Source organism: Argiope bruennichi, chromosome 10 (assembly GCF_947563725.1).
Source record: "Argiope bruennichi chromosome 10, qqArgBrue1.1, whole genome shotgun sequence".
NCBI classification, from domain to species: Eukaryota; Metazoa; Arthropoda; class Arachnida; order Araneae; family Araneidae; genus Argiope; species Argiope bruennichi.
In genome coordinates, this window is record NC_079160.1 from 31,101,007 (window position 1) to 31,116,988 (window position 15,982).

A 15,982-nucleotide genomic window follows, 5' to 3' on the forward strand; every position below is an offset into this window, starting at 1 on the left:
TATATATTATTTGTCCATCGCAATTTGTTTATAAATATTTTACCGATGAAGTCATTAAGACCTACTGGCACAAAATATTTAATTGAATTTTTTTCGTAATCATTGATCTTTCAGAATCAACTGATCACCAAAGGCTACTAATTGAAAATAAATATTTAATAATTGTGAGTATCAACTTTAAAAGAAAAAGAGGTTATCATCGTTAGATAGGCATTTTTCTTTTCGTTTCAAAATGGCTTAAAATTTTAAAAATAATTTTTTTCGTATGATAGTTTCCAAAGTTAGCGCCAGAAAATATAGAAGTTATGTAATAAAACTAGCTGCAGTGGTCTTTTCAAAACTTTCTCGCATACTCTCTAATAAGCTTGTCATATCCAAGAATGCCTTACACGGCATTGGCAAACATTTGTTACGAAATATTAACTTTTGGCGTGAATTTGACATATTCGCTGAATTAAATCCTATCATCCATGGCGAGTGCTTTGGCGACTAATCCCTGGCATGCGTTAATAATATGCAAAAATCGAATTTGCAATTTAGACACATTTTTCCAACCGATTGAAATAAAAAATTGACACAAAACTGCACTTGCTGTCACAAATTCTCTTATCAAATTTTATATATTTATGTCATCGCGTTTTTGATTTATCCTTTTTACTTATTTCTAAAAATACGGACCGATAGACAGTCAAACTAGTTGGATTCGGCTCAAAATGTGGTAGGTATCTTCACTATAGATGTTAATTCTGTGTATAGAATCTTATCTGTCTAGCTTTCTTTGTTCTTTAGTTATCGTGTAAACTTATATTAGAACAGACAGACGGACGGATTTCCTCTGAATAGATTTTATTTTATTCAACATTTGATAGAAATCTGCAAATTTAGTGTAAAAATTGTATACCAAGTTTCACTATTTAACTCAAACATTTATATCTTTTTCACAAAACAAGCAGATGGACGAACATTTTCCAAAAATATTTTTTCCAAACTGAGGAAGGACTAAAACCTGCAGATTCTTCAAAATCTCGAGCTCGAATTTTTTGACGATTACTACATTTTCTCTATATTACGTATACAAGAATATAAAAAAAGCATCAACTATGTCAAACCATCAGTGTAAAAGGTAGCTTTAGATGTCTTCAAAAAATTTTTTATTAATGTCAGTCGAAAAAGTTTGGTTCCATAATAAACAGTCACAATCATTTTTGCCACATATTATGAGTGACATTCATATATAAAGAAGTGAACAAGAAAGTTAAAAGGAGAATTATCTGAGATTTTTCGGAAACAAATTATCTACTTCAAAGCAAACACGTCCGCGCAAACCGGCACGCCACCCGTCTTGTCTAGTTTCTTGTCCCATCTACTGGTTTCATTTATTTGACACTTAACTAACTTGCTGACTTCCCCTGCCTCTGGCGTGCCGTGCAGCGGTCTCTTCTTGAGCAGAGAATGACGTGCACGTCATGTTTATGTCTCCACGAGCTGACATACACTTTTTGACACCTTTTCAGTTTTTATACACTTTTTGAAGGCGTCTGCATTTTATTTGTGCAGCATTTTGACACCTTAACGGTCTCGCAGACGAAATTCGTGACATGATCTGTTACGTGCGAAACCTTCATTCTTCTTCCTGAAAAAAAAAAGTTTCAGACTTGTGTCCACATTTGGAAAATGTAGGCAAATTTTATGCAGTATAAACAAAAGGTTTATAAATTTTTAAAATATCAAAGTAAGTGATAGCGAGTTATCTTTAAAAAATCTAATCCCGTACTTTGCAATGTTGAAGAATTACTTTCTGGGAAACTTACTGGAATAGTGTCCCTGAAGCTTTCTCGCATACTGTGACATAAAGCTCCTATTCCCCCCCCCCCCCCCATATAAAGATTGGACTTTGGGTAAAGCTACGAATGCCTAGCTTGGCACTGGCAAATAGTAGATACGAAATACATATTCTTATCGTAAATATAGTATTTCCACTTTATTCCATAACAAACTGAAAAGGGGCCACTTGTTCTTTAGGGAAACATGGGTGTGATGTTAAGTCTATTGCACGATTGTGCACTTTGGATCTTTTTTTCGATTTATTGAAAAAAAATTGACACAGAACTATAGTTGAAATTGCAAGAAACATACCGATTTTTATTGATTTAAGACATCAGTATATAAATTACTACATTTAAATGCGCGCAAAAGTACAGACCTACAAATGATCAATCCCTTGAGAAATTAGGCTCAAAATTTATAAGAATGTACATTTTAAATGATAAGCCTATTTACCAAATTTTATCTGTCTAGCTTTTTATATCTTGTAATTGTAAAGTTCACTTACTTAGTTACTTTACCTGTATTAGAATACTGGGATTGACAAACAGATAGATTTCCTCTGAATGGATTACGTTCAAGATTTGATAGAAAGCTACTGATTTGAATTGTAGCCACTCTTGTAACATAAACCATAACTGACTTTGCTGACGTCAGAGACAGCGTCCTTTGATGCCGTGTGGCTCTATGACTCACGTCAGATCTGTCGATGGCATATGCTGCATGCGTTGTGCCATGCTATTACATATATATTTTAAAATCATTCCAAAATTTTGTATATAAATTGCCTGTGTGTAACATAACCTATAAATAAATAACTATTACTCTAATTCGAACTTTTTACTGAACCCCTTAACGACCCCACAATATTAAATTTCGTCCATATAGTTATCGTGCACTCAGACAGACAGTCATAATTCCAAAAATGGTCTTTTCGAATTCCTGTTTGAGGACTTAAATGTATAAAAAGTGAATAATTTGGCAAATACTTCAAAATTAAATAATATTAAATGAAATGAGTTTTTTGACGAATACAACAATTTGTCTATATTATAAAAAATTAAAAATTATAATATATAAAAGAACCTTGGTCGTTCAGCCCTCAGAGTTCTCGTATATTTTTACATTATTGTTCGCATTGTTTTTATTTTCTCACTTACGAGTAAACAAAGAAGAGAGTATAGCAATCGTCAAGAAAAGCAGACCATTTAAGTATGACGAATTTCCACGTTTAAAACACATTTCTGAAAACACATTTTTGGACTTATGTCTGCCTTTGAACACGATAGTGTAAAATGTTTTTAGCTAAACAGAAAAAATTCGTTTAAGTATTTAAATTTCTATTAAAATTTGACTGAGATCCATCAAAAGAATATTGTCTGTTTTTAGTGCTATCTGAAAATATAACTCAAAACGAATGGGTTTGGAGACGAAGCTAAAATTTGCTTTAAATTTACATTAAGTTATGGAAATTGTAAAAAAGTCGCTATAAAGACTTCATCAAAATCTCTCTCTCTCTCTTCATATACAAGATGTTCTCAAAATGCTTTTGCGCCAGATTTTATTTTGTTTATAAAAAAAATAACCGCTGACAAAAAATATATGCTAGATATGTAGTACATTAAGAAAGTTTAGAACTATTTTTGAATTTCTAAAAGAAAAAAAAGGCTACAGCATTGGTATCTCTCCTTTTTCTTTCTGTTTTTTCGCGTCTAAAAAGTTAATCTCGAATCTTTCTTCCTAGAGATTCAAATATTTGCTTACAAGTAGCTGGAAACGACTAGGCATCCATTGCCTCACATATCTAAAAACATCTTCGTTTAAAGTGCATTGTTCATTTTTCTTACTGTAGTTTTTAATTCCTGAAAATCCAAATGTGAGGCAGAAAAAACAGGGGTGTTTATTTGCTAAAGCGACGTCTTTGAAGAAAAGTATTTTGCAAATATTCTGACAAAAGTTTTAAGACTTCTTAATTTTTTTTTTTTTCTTTCTCAAGAAAGAGAGTCCTGGAAAGAAACTGTAAGGAAAGAGACAAAGAGGAGGAAACTGTAAAAAAAGTCATGATTAGTTTTCGATTTGTTTTTTATAAAAATAAAACAGTATTTTTTTCATACTGTCAAACCCATTTAGTTTTATCGAGTGCAGTAAATATTAAAATATAGTCGAGTGTAAGCTGATGGAATTTGAATCAGATTTTCCTTCTTTTCTACTATCGCTGAAAGCAGAATTGTTAATGCATTTCGTGCTTTTAAGTTTATGAGCTAACTGCAAAAATCGTCTGACAAAAGGATTAGAAAAACAAACTAGTCATTGGACACGGATCATCAATTAGACAAATGTTTGTTTGTTTTGCTGTTTTGCACTATGGAGCAATAAAGAAAAGCTTTAGAGTTATAAATATTCTTAGTGCAATTATTACTATGCATATTGAAAAAAAAAAGATTTTTATGCTTTCTTTAAATTAAGTTCTTTAAAACTCTAAAGAAAATCAGTAATCAATTTTTTAGCTACAGATTTTTTATAGCTTTATATATAACATAATAATTTCTGTAATATTTTACTATTTTTAAAAAATTTATTAATTAGTTAAATCTTTTAATTCACATGGGAGGCTGCGCTATCTCGTAGTCTATATAATTTATGAAATCTATTAAAAATTAAAGCAAAAAGTGATAAAAATTTTTAAAAAAAACATTAAAAATCAGGAAGCACGCTTTTACTCGAAATCAAAAATCCTTATTAAAAATGTGTTTTCCTATTTTGTTATGATATTCTGAATTTAAAGGAGCAAATTATGCTGTCAGCAAATTAATTATATAGTGACTAATTAATAGTTTCCAAATTTTCTCCATGACATACTCTTTTCACATTCTTATATGCAAAGATCATAATGAAAAAAAAATTATAATTGCCAAAAGATTCGTATTCGTGATCATAACGAATCACCACCTTTCAGATCTCTTTAAATTCGGAAAATAAATTGTTATATCTGTCTAATTACTTATAATTAGACAGATAATTATTGTATATTATATAGTATAGACAGACGTAATTATTGTATTACGTCTGTCTGTGAATAAGATAATATAAAAACAATTATAGCTAAACAAATGAAATAAGATATGTGCTTTTTACATAAAATTTATAGATTTCTATTAACTTTAGAACGAAATTCATTCAGAAAAAAATTATCTGTCTGCCTAAAGTTCAAGCGAGAACAATAAAAATTAAACAGTTAAATGTATAAAATTTGGCACGCTGTTTTAAAAATGAAAGAGCATATTTGCATATATAAAGAGTTTGAAAGATTTAATTAGGAATCAAATCTTTTAAACAATTGGCAGTCTGTCTGTCAGTACATTGGTAAGTTTGAAGTTGCGAAAACTTAAAAACGCAACGATTTAGACAAATAATGGCATTGTATATGTGTTGCTCTGTGTTATATTTGTTTTAAAACTTTTCGGAAAAATGTGTCCATTTTGCATATTCGGTTTTCTTTACTTTCCTACTAAACATATGAATCTTATGCGCGGGAACATAGAAAATAATAATCTCAGCAGTTTTAACGTTCAGTGCCCTGTCCACGGTCCTCATTTTTAAGCCTATAAGAGAAAGATAACCTTTATTAAGAAGAAGTTTTCGAAGACCCCTTTGGAGATTGTTGGTTTTTAAATCGCATTGTAATACCTTCAAACATAATTTGGAATGTGTGGTGATATAGCAAACTAATTCTTTGCAGTCGAAAGCCTCCCCTCGGCCACCATTCAAGACGGTGCATCATATTGACATTCAATTTATTTATTTTTCAATTTTTAATTGTTAAAAATCTCTACAGAATGTTCAAATGATGTAGATTCATTTTTCAGGGAAACTCAACTTAAAGCAGTTAAGTATTTTTATTTTCTGGTGTGATAAACAGGTCCATGTATTAAGTAAATAATATGCATCGAATTATTTTTCTGACTGCAAAGGGTTAAATGTGTGGTCTTATAAGAAGGCATATAACATGTAAGGTATTGAGTAAAAGAGGCAAAAAAATTTGGGCGCAGAATTTCCGATAGTATATAATTAAGTAGTTTGATTTTACACATGCCCTTTACTATTTAATAAATTATCATGTGCTTAAAAAACATGGCTTTAAAAATAGATCTCTAACCTCTTTGCACTCCAAAAGATAATAATATGCATAATTGTACATATGTGAGTCTTTTTAGTGATAAGAAACTGAATTTTATAAATGCAACTTTATAGACTTTTTTTAGACGATACTTCTTTAGTTATACAAATTTTATAGTTTTTTTTATTGTTATATGGCTTTTATAATAATTATTATCTAATAAGAATATGAAAACGATGTATTTTTCAGAATGGCGAATCAAACTCATCATAAGAGAGCAAAGGGTTAATAAAACTGAACTAAATAAAAAAGATCCTCAAATTACATCAGATGCATAATATTTCGGACTACTCTGCTTTATAAAAATTACATACTTCATTTATTACAAATAGAAAGGAATTGAAATTATATTTAAAGCAATAACTTAATAAACCAATGGGTGAGATCTTCCAAAATATTTATTGCATATTCTCTAATAAACTTGTCATGCAAGTAAACGCCTTGCATGACATTGGAATACAACAGTTACGAAATATTAAATTCTGGCATGAATTTAGCATTTTTACTGAATGTATCATGTCATCCTTCGCGATTAATCCCTAGTATGCATTAATAGCATCTAAAATTCAAATTTGTATTTTAGACACGTTTTTCTCCACCGATTGAAATAAATGACACAAAAATGCACTTGTAGTCACAAACTCACATACTTAATTTAAAATATTTTAGTCACTGCATTTTTTAACTATCACGTTTACATATTTCTGAAAGTACGGACCGATAGACAGTCAACCAATTTTTTGGATTTGGCTCAAAATATGACAGGTGTCTACACTATAGATGTTAAATCTATGTACCGAATTTCATCTATCTAGCCCACTTCGTTTTGTAGTTACCGTGTTAGCTTACATTAGAATAGCCGGAGAGACGGAATTCCTCTAAAATATCTAAAAATTTTGTGTAAAGAGTTTCATACGTCTAGTTCCAAGCATTTTTGAGTTATTTTTGTCACAGACAGACAGATGGACATTTTCCAAAAATGTGTTTTTCAAACTCGGAGATGTTTATAACGTGGAGATTCGTCAAAATCTTGAATTCGAAATTTTTGACAATTACTATACTACTTATCAATAAAAATGTAATGTAAATTAATGAAAATAAAAATGAATGCATCGGATTAATTAATATCCTTTCTTTTGTAGTGGCAAACCCACCGGATGATGAAGAGACAACTCCTTCGAAAGATGATGATAGCCAAACTGCTGGATCTCCTGGATCAGGTAAGATTATCTTTTAGGTTTCATTTTTGCTTTCTGTATGCTAAAAAAATTATTATTGTCGGCGGAAAACTTACACATCAGGGGTTTGATCAATATCTATGTTTTAGAAGCTATTCAGTCCATTAAACTTTTTCGGAATATGTTCAACTAACTCTCCTAATCTTATTTCAGAATCGATAAAAACTGAACGAATGATGTTTTGCCGGTGTTAATGATATGAAAAAAATTTTAATCTGTTCCGAATTATGGGCGAAATGTATTTTCGAGACGTCTGTCTTTCCGTCCTTCTGAATGCCTGTGAACATAGCAACTTAAAATTAGTGAACTAAGTGGATGAAATTCCGTATATGGATTTATTTCTAGAAATATAAATTTCTATCAAATACTACACAAAAAGACATTAATGAATTGGATTTTTTTTACTCTGATTTGAATTAAATGACACTTTTATTATATAGTACCGAACTTATGTAGTATTACGCGTTATATAACATGAAATCAAATTATTAAAACAATGTATTGATTTTGAACGCTTTTTCCTTCTTTGTGAAATGATATCGTATTTTGAATTACAGACGATAAAAAAGCGAAATATATAACTGAAAAGGAAGAGAGACAGAATTAAATTAGAAAGTCTCCTGGAATTTAAATGATATAAAATTATTTTTTTTATGATTTGTGATTTTGCAATCTGGCTCCTTGCCAAATCAGGAGAGAAGTAAAACTTCTCCCATCAGGTACAGATCTGCAAAGAAAATCTTTTAACTAATCCGAAAACCAATTAATTAAAAATCACTGAATAAAGGTGTTGTGAACATTCTTGTTTTAAATGAAAAAGAAAGGCTCGAATAACCATCCTAAAATATTTGTAAAAGACAATGGAATGAGAATGCCGGATCTAAGAATTTTATTTCTTAAAATTTTGGAAGGAAAGTGATTGATTTTTTTTTGTAAAAAAATTACTTAAAATTCAATGAATTAGAGGTGCAAAACAATTTTTTTTAGCATGACACTTGTCCCTTCTCTTCGATTTTGCCATTTTTTTCAAGGGAAATATTTTAAATTATACTGGGAACAAATATGTATAAATTATCTTCAGAATACTGAATATTAAATTAAACTAAATTTTAAAATTCGAGTTTCAAATTATCATTACGACTATTTTTCTGAATATCATGGGAGTAGGTGCAAAAGATTTGTCTGGCTTCCACAAACACACTTCAAAACACTTCCATATATAAGAATATATTATTAAGTCCTTAGGTTTATTTTTAATTGTTAAGGTTTAAATAAAATTACAACATTCATTTGAAAAGGCTTTATTTTATTTTTAACTTATATATATTCTTCATATGTTGCAGTAGTAGAGAAATGCACGATTCTAAAGAAATCTCTTACACTTACTATTAAAAAAAAGGAATAATGCCAGATTCCTTCCTAGTAATGTATCGGAATTCCGATACATCAAAGGCAACATCATCGGAAATATTTGCTTTTTTTTACTTTCTGTTATAACTTTTTAAATACTCCAAGGACTGCTATTAAGAAAAGTTCATAGGTCGCTGTCAGCTAAAGATGCTGTCTGAGATGAACCTATTTCTTTTTTCTTCTTTTTTATGTATACATCTGTTCTTTTTTCTTTCTTTTTCTATAATAGTTCTCTACGTGACACTGATGGTATTTTGTTTTCCCCGGTGTACTTATAGTGAAGATCTATGGCATCTGCTTTAGAAAAACGATTTTTCGAAAAGAAAATCATCTATTTGTAGAATTCGTAGCTAACAACAGAGGCTAAAAGTATTTCAAGAAAATTCCCATTTATTGCTTTATTTCTTATAAAGGAGTCATCGTAAATATCTACTGACTTATTTAATCGTTATAAATCCAGGAAAAGAAATTTTACTTCAAAAAAAAGAAAAAATGCCTAATTAAAATGCTAATAAGTATGTTTTCTAAAGTTATCTATATTTAATTTTCAAATTTATTTCTTATTCCTTTCTTTACTTAAAATTGTCAGTGAGTTTAGCAAAGTACAACACTGTAAATCATTCTGAAAATTATGATTTAGGAAAGACTACCTTCAAAGAAATGACCATCTCAGAGCTTCTTATGTATGTAATTACACTCTTGTACAAAATAACGGTTACAAATGTGTTTTTCAAAATAATTTTAAATTGCTACCAATAAATTTGCTAGAGTGGCCGGGATAGCCAGGTTGGAAGGGCGTTGGATTCGGTTGTAAGCTCGAACCTTGCCGGCCGAAGACTCTCCCGTGTATATGGTGGCTGCTGCATGTTTAAATCTGTCGTAGCCACAAAGTTCGCAATGTCGAGGCAATACTACTGGGGGTACTGGATCAGAGATGATCGTTCTCTGATTCAGGTCTAAATTACCATCTGTATATGAATGAAATCCGCTGAATATGAAAAGGCTGTGATGTGTGAGTAGCTAAGACGTACTCTTGGCAATAGATGGCGCTGCTGAAACAAAAGACACTGAAACTCGGGTTTAAATCGTTGACTTCGACAATTGGGCTTGTCTATGATAAGTGCCATAAGCAACAACGACGACAAATTTGTTAGAATTTTTATTTTATATATTTTGAGGAAATGGTGACAAAATCTCAACCATCGGTTTAGAAAGAGAAATTATTTAATGTTATTTTCGGTATAACTACAGGAATTAGATGATTTAAGCCCTTGTGTTTTGTGAATATTGCATTAAAACGAACAAATTAACCTGTTTGAAGTGAGAATGAGTTCTCATTATCGTTTAGATGATTCCTAGAGATGAAGAATCGTTGGCAGGCTTGAAGGTGGCCAGTTTCAAACGGCGATGACTCGATGGTTAGAAGTGGCACGAAAGTAGTGTCTATTTTGTGGAATCAAATTCTAAACAAGTGGCACTGTCACCAGAAAGGCTGCTACAGAACAACGGCTGCAAAGGATCGGTACTTAGCAATAAGCGTACGACGGCATAGGCTGACAACGACTCCAGCTTGTTCGTCGCCATGCTATTGCATCTTGAACAAGAATTGCCAGCCATAATATATAAACATCTAGCAGCCTTTGCGCCCGACTGTTGTGGTGCAGAACGCATCAGTCTTGGACACAAGATAAGTATGAGTGGAGGGGGGGGGATGCTCTTTTCAGTGACGAGTTGAAATTCACCACACAGAGTTTTCTTGTCGAATCTTCAGTTGAATATAACGAGGAACTCGCTATCATTCCTTCTACATAAAAGAAATCGACAGATATGGTGGCAAAGAAATCCTTATCTGAAGCCGCATTATATTGGGAAGTCTTACACCACTGCACGTCTTCGATGCGGGTACTGTCACCGCACATGTCTATAAAAATGAGGTCTTTGAAGCTTATATGAGGTTGTTCAAGTGTTTTATTGGCCTGGACTTCATTTTTATGGGCCGGCCACACAGAGCTTAGATTATTGATGATATTCTTGAAGAGGATATTCATCGTATGGATTTGCCCTCGATTTCTCCGAATCCAATACTGTTGAACATGTAGTGGATGGGCAAGGAAGAGCCAGTGTATGACGTAACCTCATGACACCTCCCAAGACCCTCCAAAAGTTAAAAGCTGTGCTTTTTCAGAATTAGGCTTTGTTGCCACAAACATTTATTGGCACCCACATGAGGACTCGTTATGAGGCTTGTGTAGCAGTGCACGGTGGTCACGCTCCATATTAGACAGCCTTTTCCCGAGATAAATGCTTTATATCCGATTCGTAATTTAACACTTTTTAATAAACCCTGTTTTTTAATTCATAATTAAAATCTTTTCCATGTTATTATGTTGTTGTATTCTTTTTCCCACTGTAATATGTCTATATGCCAAATTTCGCGGCAATGCAATGAATAGCTCGTCAGTTTTTTTACAGATTTTATGTTTGTGAACTTCATTTTAGATATTATTATATATATTTCAATTCAAATCTCTGTCATTTGGTATTCCCCATCTACCTTTAAATATGAGCCAGAAATCTCAGAATTATTTTCTATAAATAGCCATTATTAAAATAAACTAAAAGAACGTAATATTATATAAAAAACAAACGAAAATTGAAATCTGCTATTGGAAGTTTTAAATAAGAACATCATATTCTCACTTGACTCATATTTCGCAGTCATCAACAGTTAGAAAAGAAATGATTTTTGACTATTTCAAAATCAATCGAGTTCTAAAATTTTTTCTCAATGGAAGAATTTTTTTTTCTGGTGAGAAATCAGTTTCAACTGGTTTGAAACAATTACGTAACCATCAGAACTCCACAACTTCTTCTCCAGACCAGAATTTTTTCGAAAATCTGGTTTAAACTGGTTCAGAAGGATCACATGACTATTGTGTAGTGCAATCATAAACTTTTAGAAAAGCGATTTTTTTTTCTTTTTCATCTCAAAGTTATTTCGGCTCTAAAACGTTTTTTGCCAACTAGAAAAATTGAAAATAAAAATCTATAATATACACCTCTTTTCGATGTTTCGCTTTGATTCCCATTTTCTTCGTTGCCCTTCTTTGGACGATGATTCCTTACGACCCCTACCCTTTATTTTTAACGTGCGCATTTTAAAATTTCAAACACCCAAATCAAAAACAACAGCATGTTATCGCATGATAACAGTTCAATAGAAAATATAATCGCCTTTGGCTAAAATTAAAAAAAGAAATGATAATAACAATTAATTCGACATAAAAATATTTCCTACCAATAACTTTCGCTTATCCTTCTAAAAATCATGATCTTCCAATAATGTCAACTCTTGTTGAACAGCAGTTTGATAGAACAAATTCAGATTCTTTAATCACTCTCTTAAAGAAACATCTGTCCAATTATCGGAGACAAGACTTTCTTTCCAGAATTGCTTTATATGGATTGCTGAGAGTAAGACAAAGTTCTGTAATTTTCATTCTTCCTTTCTTTTTCCCCCCCCCCCTTTTTCGTTTACTTGTAACAAACGATTTTTTTAATCGAAACTAGTTTTATTTGAGTTTGACGTTTTTCAAACACAGAAGTAGTTCTGTAAAGAATCGAATGACTTTTTCTTTCTTTGTAGTTGGAATATTCGCGAGAAAACGAAGAATTTTTATCCTGTATTATTTTTATCTCTCGTCGATTTCTTTTTATTGATTGCATATTAATCGGCATTAAAGTTCTCAGCGCAGATGTTACTTTTCATTTTCATCAAAAAATTTTATGTGTATTATTTTTTTCAAAGTTTGCCTTTCATTTTGGCTTTATTTTTCAAAAAGAATAAATTTCATAAAACAATTTTAAAAATGTATTTTTTTGTGTACTTGGAATAAAATCTTTTTATTTTAATTATTTTCAATTAAATTGATTATTATAAATATTATGATAAATTTCATTATTACTTACATTCATTTTTCAAATCCATTGTGGGGGTGTAGACACCACAGTTATTAATTCAAAATGTAATTAAATTAATAAATTAAGTGATAATTTGTTAGCATAATAAAGTGATACGTTATCATCGAGAATTCACAATCGAATAAAATTTTAACACTAGCGATATTTCATCGTTATTAAATCATTCATGTTATATTTTAATTTTCCTTTTTTTAATTGATTGAAATTTTTTAATTGATTTTCTACTCAATTTTCGATTTGCTACAGAAATGAAATTTTGTTTGTTCCCGGTTATAATAGAATAATTTTTTATTAACAGATTTTAATTATTATTTAATTGATTATGATAATTTAATTAGATTTGTGGAGACGTGCTATAACTGTTATTTATCTTCATGCATTTCGCATTTTTTGTTTCATTTTCGATTTTATTTTGCTTTAACGATGGTGTCAATTACTTGCCATATTATGAATGTATTTCAGGAAAAGGCTTATAAACTGAAAGTTACCTATTCTCTTTTTTTTTAATACTATGTTTTCGTTTAGTTTAATTTTAAAGTTTAGCATCTATAAATGAATAAAAAATCGGAGCCGGACATTCTTCGCTTGATTCGCACATTAATTATGATAGTTTATTCGATTAAATTTTTAATCCGTGTGTGTGGCGCCATCTGCTGAGATTGAGAGGAAATTATTTGAAGATTTCAAATTAATGATGAAATATGTTTAAGAATTGAAAATAGCAATAATAAAAATGAAAACCGATTTATAATAAAAATGGGAACTGATTTATTAATTTATTTTAAAATAAATAATATTTTTAAAAATTTCTTTTAAATTGAGTTACAGCAGGTTTGTTAGAAAACATTTGCAAATACCAACACAGACGGATACTTGATAGCGCTATGTTAGCATTCTCTGTATAAATGTTAAATATTACACTAACAAAAATTTTCCTTTTTGATTGTAAATAAAATTTTGAAATTTGATTTTATCATTTTCCATCACTGATAACGAGGTCTAAAATGCCTTTAATATTAAATAAATGAAAAATGCTAACAAATTCAAAATTTAATCATATACTGCTTCATATATAACGTTTATATGTGTCCTAAATTTTAAAAAAATATATTGATTTCTACAAAGTATCCATGTTGTTACTCCAATAAGAAATATTTGATACAAAAGGCTTTCTAATGTACCTTAAAATCAGAGAAGAAGGCGAAATCTAAAATAAGTTTAATTTTCTACAGTTACAATTCAAACTTTTATACTTAAATCTAAGAAAGAATAATTGATTTATTGTTTATATTATTGCAAGAAAAAATTAAAACACAGAAAATTTATTAAGTTAATATTAATAATATAATATACTTATTATAAAACATTTTATATTAATTATTTTAGTACATCTGAAATGTGTAGGATTTTCAAATTTTTTTCCTCATTTTTATGTTTGCTTATTTCTTTTCAATTCTATTGTTCTCACATTTTTTGTGACACATAAAGCAATAATAAAATGAAAATCAATATTTTTCATTAGTTTATCATAAAAATATACAAATATTCTGGAAATGTTTCCTTTTCAATGAAAAATCATCCTTCCAATAAGTCTTAACATAATACTTTGAAGAAATCGTTTGAATATGATTTATATAAAACTTCGAAATAATTTAATAGTGATTTAAGAAGCTATTTATTGCTAATGTGTTTAAAATCAATATTTTTAAAGTTATTCATTAATAGTAATAAGTAAAAATACATAATACGTAGGTATTACTTTAAATACGCAGGTATTCTGAAATGATTTTATGTAGCATTTAAAAAATAAAATAAAATTTCCGAAACGGAAGATATCTTTGAATTAAGAAATGAAAGTAATTTGTATTAATTACACGTTATCTGTACAGAAAATAATTTTATAGCCATACATAAATATCACTGTTGCATAATTTAACTTTTCCTAACCTTTTTCTCTTCTGATTATTTTTATTAGTATCTTACGTTCAATTTTTTAAACATAATTAAAGAAAATATAATAATTTTTCTATTAAAATCAACTTTTAAATGCACGGATTCATATATTCTTTGACAAATTAATTAGTGTTTTCACTCTAAAATATAAATTCTGACTTTTTTTAATATAATTTAAATTTTTTTTTCTGTTTCGGATGCTTTGTTCTTAAAAAAAATAAAACTTAGTATCCTATTGTGTAAGGATACTATCCTATTCTAAGTTAAATTACATAGTATTAGATTACCATGTAAATAATGGACATTTGTTCTTTCTCCAATGCAAAAGTTTTTTGATATTTGAGAATTAATTTTTTTTTATTTGAATGGGTGAAAATATTTGAATAATATTAATAAATATAATGAATTGATACTTTTAACTTTATTCAACGATTTATATTTCTGCAAGGGGTACTCAAAAGAAAAGGGACGAAATGACACTGTGAGTATAAGTGAAGACTTTATTCAAACTATACATCATAGGCCTGAGCACAACGATCCCATCCATTAACGAGCCGAAGGATTCCTTGTTCCCGGAATTCCTGTGGCCGTGACGAGATCCAGTCCTTCACAACGTCCTACAGTTCACAGTCCAAAGTTCGCTACTTGTTGAATTCCACGAGCACAGAAGAACCAGTAACTCGGATGTGTACTGTGAGACACTCCGAAGACTACGCAGGTTCATCAAGAACAAAAGACCGGGTCTACACTCAGAGGGTGCGGTTCTGCTCCATGATAACGCGCGTCCACACGTTTCCAAGGTCACACACACGGAAATGTCCAAATTCAAGTGGGAGCAATTCGACCATCCGCTCTATAGCCCGGACATATCGCCCTGCGATTTTCATGTATTTGGTCATGTGTGTGGAAGCGTTTCAACTCGGACGGCGAACTCAAGAACTCTTTGAAGGACTGGGTCTTATCACGGGCACGGGAATTCTGGGAACAAGGAATCCTTCGGCTCGTTAATCAATGGGATCGTTGTGATCAGGCCTATGGTGTATAGTTTGAATAAAGTCTTCATTTATACCCACAGTGCCGTTTCATACCTTTTCTTTTGAGTACCCCTTGTTTTATTCAATTGAGTAACAAACAATTATGTTTCGCATTCATTATTTTTGCATTCCATACTGCTTACATTGATTCATTGTTTTCATTTATATACATATTCAAATTAATATTATAATTTTGACTATGATATATTTTATTTAAATATGTTCGAGGAATTTAAAATTCATGCAACTATCAAGATTGTGAAAAATGATCGTACTATTTTATGGGAAGTTTTTCGACGATAGGTCTATTCGCAATACAATCAATTTCATTATTCAAAATTAATTTTTAATTCCACAAATGACTG

The 15,982-nt window shown here is 30.3% G+C and overlaps 1 protein-coding gene across 1 annotated transcript in view; it reads left to right on the plus strand.

The window, feature by feature from the left end:
• LOC129987827 (dual specificity calcium/calmodulin-dependent 3',5'-cyclic nucleotide phosphodiesterase 1-like) overlaps positions 1–15,982 on the plus strand; it is a 324,248-nt gene that overhangs the window by 204,845 nt on the left and 103,421 nt on the right. Inside the window, exon 2 of the mRNA XM_056095791.1 lies at positions 7,144–7,221. Within this exon, the coding sequence (XP_055951766.1) occupies positions 7,144–7,221 (78 nt within the window). The remainder of the gene's footprint in view (positions 1–7,143; positions 7,222–15,982) is intronic.